Consider the following 4,918-nt stretch of genomic DNA (forward strand, 5'->3'; position numbering starts at 1 on the left):
CCACTACATGCAGGCGGGGCTGGTACTTGTGCAAGGATTGCAAAACCACCATCTGTCCGGCGGAAAGAAAGGGAAGCGCCCGGCTGCACGTTAGTGCGGTCTGCGCGCATGGGGCTGTGAGCCGCGGGCCGTGTGGAGTCTGCGAGAAGCCCGCCGCCCCGGGAAACTGATCGCGGGCCTCGCCCGGCTGGTGACTGGCTGGCGGAAGCAGACCTGTCCCCGTTCCACCGGAGCACGCAACGCCCGAGCACCAGAGGAAAACCGAACCCGACCGCCCAATCCTCAGGGCCCTTCTCCCAATTTTCCTTTAAGGAGCAACAAAGATTTTCACAACCTGCAGATCCTGCGCGTTTCCTTCTCAAAATCAACCAAATATTTGTACTTGTAAAGGTTGGGAACTCGGTAATTGGGCGAGGGAGGGGGGAAGGGGGAACAAGAACAACTTTGTAGCTTAATATAATTTGGGAGGACGGAAATCGAATTTTTAAAAAGTATTTTTAATGAAGCAAAGAAACATGTGTCGTTCCTCATGTTAATTTAAAGTGATGAACTGGATCTTAGGCAGGAACGAGTGTGTATAAGTGAGTGTGTGTGAGAGAGAGAGAGAAATGAGCGCTTGAGCCACTGACCTGCCCATTGTTGTTGGACGCTCCTTTGTTGTTTGTAAGTTTTAATTTTCCAAAAGAGATTTCTTGACGCATCCAGTGAGCCCCCGTGTTGGGGGAATCCGGATGCATATAGACCCGATTTCCTAGAGAAAGAGACAAGTTGTTTACATGTGCCCGGGGCACTGCCCAGTCCCAACTCCTCACCACGTTGGACACACACACATACATAGACACACACCCCTTATTCCACAGTAAGGCCCATTAGCTGGGCTTTTATAAGGCCGTGCTTTCTTCCTATTAACTGGGAATGATTAAAATAGCTTTTGCATAATCCTCCCCCTTCTCGTCGCTCAGTCTCTCCCCCTATCCTCCTAGTTTCCTTTTAGAAGTCATTGGCCGATCGTTTTAAAAAGTCGCTCGAGCCAGTCCACAAAGGCTTTAATTAATCATTCTCACCTAAATAAGTGTCAGGAAGACGTGTTAATTGGAAGGACTTGCCTTGCACATTGGTGTCCGCTTTGCCGCAAGGAACCCATTTGCCTCCTTGAAACCTCCAGTGATTGGGATCCGCCAAAATCACATCCACAAAAATATTGTAATGAGCCGTGGGATCGAGACCAGAAATGTTAAAACTTAAAAAAGGAAACATGCGCCTATTTAAATTAGGGAGGGGGGAGACAACAAGGGGGAAAAAAAAAACATAAATGTTAAAGATTAAATGCAAGAAGCGCGGCGCCAGATAGCAAAGCAAAACTTATTCTCTCAGCATCGATGAGCGAACGTTTGCTGGATCGGAAATAGGGTGGTGGGGGAGAAAAAGAAGAGGGACTGAAGTCTGGGAGATCGGCGGATGAACTGGAATGGGAAGTCGGCAGGTATCACTGCCCAGGTGGAAAGCGAGGTTGGCGACCCGAATCTCCACCTGTCGGTGTATCCGGCATTGATGCCTCCCTCCCATCTCCCGGCCACAGGCCAGGGCTCTCCCCCTCTCTCTCTTTCCTTTCTCCGGCCACTGACTGGCTCTCCGACCACCTTTCTAGAGCGGGAACCCCCCCGCCCCCCGCCCCGCTCCCCGACATCACCGCGGTGGTTATACCTTCCACTTTCCGTTTTTCCAACACCAGCCAACTCTAGGACGCGCCAGAGCGCCTTCCACTCCGCTCCCGACCCCAAATCCTCGCTGCCGCGGCGGTCACAGCCCGGGTACACATGCCCCCCGGCCGCGCCTGGAGCAGCGGCAGCCAAGAATGTAACATTACCTTCCCTGTTTGGTGATGATCATCTCCGTTTGGTGCCGGTGAAATTTCAGCCAAAGGGGCCTGTTGCACAGGTACACTTGCGCTTTGCCAGGCACCAGCCCGGGCTGTGTGGAGGAGAACTGGTAGAACGGGGCTCCTTGGTAGGAGTGGCCGTACTGCTGTGGGTAGGGGTAGCCGGCGGCGGGGTAGCCCTGCGGTGAGGAGTTGGACAGGAGGCTGTTGTAGGCTCCGTTGGTGATGACCCGGGGGTGGGCCATGTAGCGGCTGGGGCTGCCGATGGAGAAGGCGGGGTGAGCCGGTCCGTGCTGGCCGGGGTACGGGAACATGGCACTGGGAGCAGTGGCCGCAGACTGTGGCTGGCTGGACTGAGAGAGGAGGTAGCGATCTGCAGCAGAGCCATCGAAACTGTGACGAAGCTCAGAGACCCCGTCCAAGACAGGAGAGAGTTTACTTCTCTGGACGTCCCCTGGTGAGTCCTTGGAGTCAGGAAAATTGTCTGTATCTGACTGATTCGTCATCCCCCTGGTAATTTTTTTCAAAGGTGAACTTCTCTCCAGGTTGTCAGTGGTCGAGATAATGGGATGATCGTGCAAGACAAGCTCAGATCCGCCTGAATGTGGGTAGCTGCTGCTCACATTGAGAAATTTCTTGGAGAGCATGATAGAAGGAGAAAGGCAGTGCTCCAGCTGCATAGCTCTAGAACCTGAACACTCGCCCTCCTGTCCCTGGTTTTTAAAGTCCTATTTATCATAAACTAGAAATCCACAGACCCCCTCACTAGACAGAAAGCACTTCAACCAGCAAATGCTTCTCAAAGGTTTGATTTACTTTTTTTTTTCCCTGGGAGAAGAGATTGGCCAATTGACACTATGCAGCAATCAGAAAAGGCTCACTTTTGATCTTGCTGCTTGTGCAGCCGATGAAACGGCTCCTGCCATTGGTTAACTGCTGACAGTAATTTAATTAGATAGACATTAATTAGGATAATCACCTGGCTCCTGGTCGCAGCGATCATGGCAAATTGAAGGGGATGATTTTATTGTTGGTTTAGGGGGGTGGGGAATGTGTGTTGGTTTTACGTGAGCACTGTTGTGTCACCTTTAAGCTTTGTGACCACTGCTTTAGGAAGATTCAAAGATGTGCAATTTACTAAACATTTCCTACCTTCCCCCTCCCCCTCCTTTGGAGCTGAGGGGCGGAGGAGGGAATTCGACGATGCTAGGAGACTTTTCGGATCTGAATGAGCCAAATATTCAGTTGAATGTAACGATTTCAAGTGCAAAGTATACAAAGCGCGAGCCGGTGGCCTCTTCTCGCCCTGTAAAAGTTCCAGAGTCTGTCTTTTCCAGTTAATACAGAAGCACAAGACACCTGAGCCAGTCCTTTGTGATCAGGTCCTGCGTGTCCTCAACGAACACCCCCACCAACACACACCCTTTTAACTCCATACAGAAATAAATAAATCACTGCTACTGAGCGCCACAGCCATGAAAGTGAGCGGGAAGGGGGAGTCGTGGGGGAGAAAAGCAAGCAATTCAGCCACCCCATCCACCCACCTCGGGAAGATTCGGTTTCTTGGTTGAGCACAGAAACAGTGACAATCAATGATCTCCTTTTTAAGTTTTGAAATAATCATAAGCTGTCGGGTTGAAGTGCCTTAATGTATTTGCAGTGATGTTTACGAGGTCTTTCTTAAATATTTAATCAGCGAGCTTGGTCGCAGATTATCTGAAGAGCATCTAACTGGGGGCGGGCGCCATGCATCCCTCACGTCCCACTGCACTTCCTTCTCTCCGAGGTACGGCCTTGGCGACAGGTTCAAAAGCCTCGCCAGGAAAAGAGAGGGCCGAATCCTCGCGCAAATCGGTTCGCTAGAAGCGCTGATCTGGGGAGACAGAGTGGAAGTGGTGTCAACGCAGTGATCTTTATGGAAGACTCGTGTGTGTGTGTGTGTGTGTGTGTGTGTGTGTGTGTAATGTTTATATAATCTGGAGGAGAGAAAAAGAATCCATGCCAATAATTTTAAAATGAGAAAGAATTTAAAGAGGGATAGAGAAAAGAACCAGTTTAAAAGGATGTTGGCACAAATAGATAGCACGAAGCCCAAAGCAACCCCGAGGTGTAAGAAGAGATCTCCTGGTACTGGTTCCACGGAGCAACTCAGTCTCCGCCCGAACCAGAGAGCCAAGAGCAGCAGAGGGTTCACCGCCCAAAGCTGCTTCGCGTGGCGGGCACCCGCCAGCCCGCCCTCCTGTGGCTTTCCCGGGACGGCCGAGCCGCGCGGGAACCAGGAGGAGGAGCGCAGCGCCGGAGCTCGGCTCGGCCCCGCGTGCTGGCTGGCGGGCCGGCTCCAGGCGGGGCACCGCGGGGCCGGCGGCGGGAGAAGCCACCCCCGCGCTCGGCGCTCGGCCCTAGGCCAGCCGCCTTGCTCCGGCTCCATTGTCTAAGGTCTCTAAGCGGCCCGAGAGTAGGCTCCCCAGCACCCAGGCGATCGCGAGGGGGAGCCGCCCGGATACCCGGGGAGCGCGGAGGCTGGCGCGTACCCCAGGGGGACACACTCTTTCTGTGCCGGAGGCTTGGCCTGGGCGCCTCCGCCCGGTGGAGCTCATGCCTTCTTCCAAGAGTGTATCTGCCTTCCCCTCGCCCCCGCCGCTCCCGGGGGGAAAGGGCGCCCAGGACACTGGGTGTGTCCTGCCTTGATAGCGAGGGGTTTCCAGACTCGACCTGTGCCTACGCGGGCGCATTTGGAGAGCGCCGCCTGGGTGGGCCCAGCGGTCAGCGTCCAGCCCGGACTGCGCCCCGGTGGCGGTTGGGGCGCCTCGGCCCCAGAGGGCATCAGCTGTGGCCTCCACCACGGCGCCGCAAGCAAGGTCCGACGCGGGCGGCCCAGGGCTGGAAGGGTTGATGACCAGATGTCCCAGACTCAAGCCGATATAGTTTTCTGGGAGAAAAATACAGCCAGACCCCATTTTCCTTTAAAAAGCTTCATAAACAAGCAGGGGCTTAATTACTAAGGTGTTGGGAGATGGGGGAAGGGACCGTGGCTATGAC

General features: G+C 53.9%; 1 protein-coding gene across 1 annotated transcript in view; it reads right to left on the minus strand.

The window, feature by feature from the left end:
* Window positions 1-2,559, minus strand: part of TBR1 (T-box, brain, 1) — a gene marked incomplete at its 3' end in the record, with an annotated part of 7,128 nt that extends 4,569 nt beyond the window's left edge. Inside the window, exons 1-4 of the mRNA XM_010859023.1 lie at window positions 1,868-2,559; window positions 1,107-1,261; window positions 630-751; window positions 8-52 (exon numbers count right to left, since the gene is read on the minus strand). Of these exons, the coding sequence (XP_010857325.1) occupies window positions 8-52; window positions 630-751; window positions 1,107-1,261; window positions 1,868-2,559 (1,014 nt within the window). The remainder of the gene's footprint in view (window positions 1-7; window positions 53-629; window positions 752-1,106; window positions 1,262-1,867) is intronic.
* Window positions 2,560-4,918: the final 2,359 nt, after the last annotated feature.

The sequence above is a fragment of the Bison bison genome, unplaced genomic scaffold, assembly GCF_000754665.1.
Source record: "Bison bison bison isolate TAMUID 2011002044 unplaced genomic scaffold, Bison_UMD1.0 scf7180017864452, whole genome shotgun sequence".
NCBI classification, from domain to species: domain Eukaryota; kingdom Metazoa; phylum Chordata; class Mammalia; order Artiodactyla; family Bovidae; genus Bison; species Bison bison.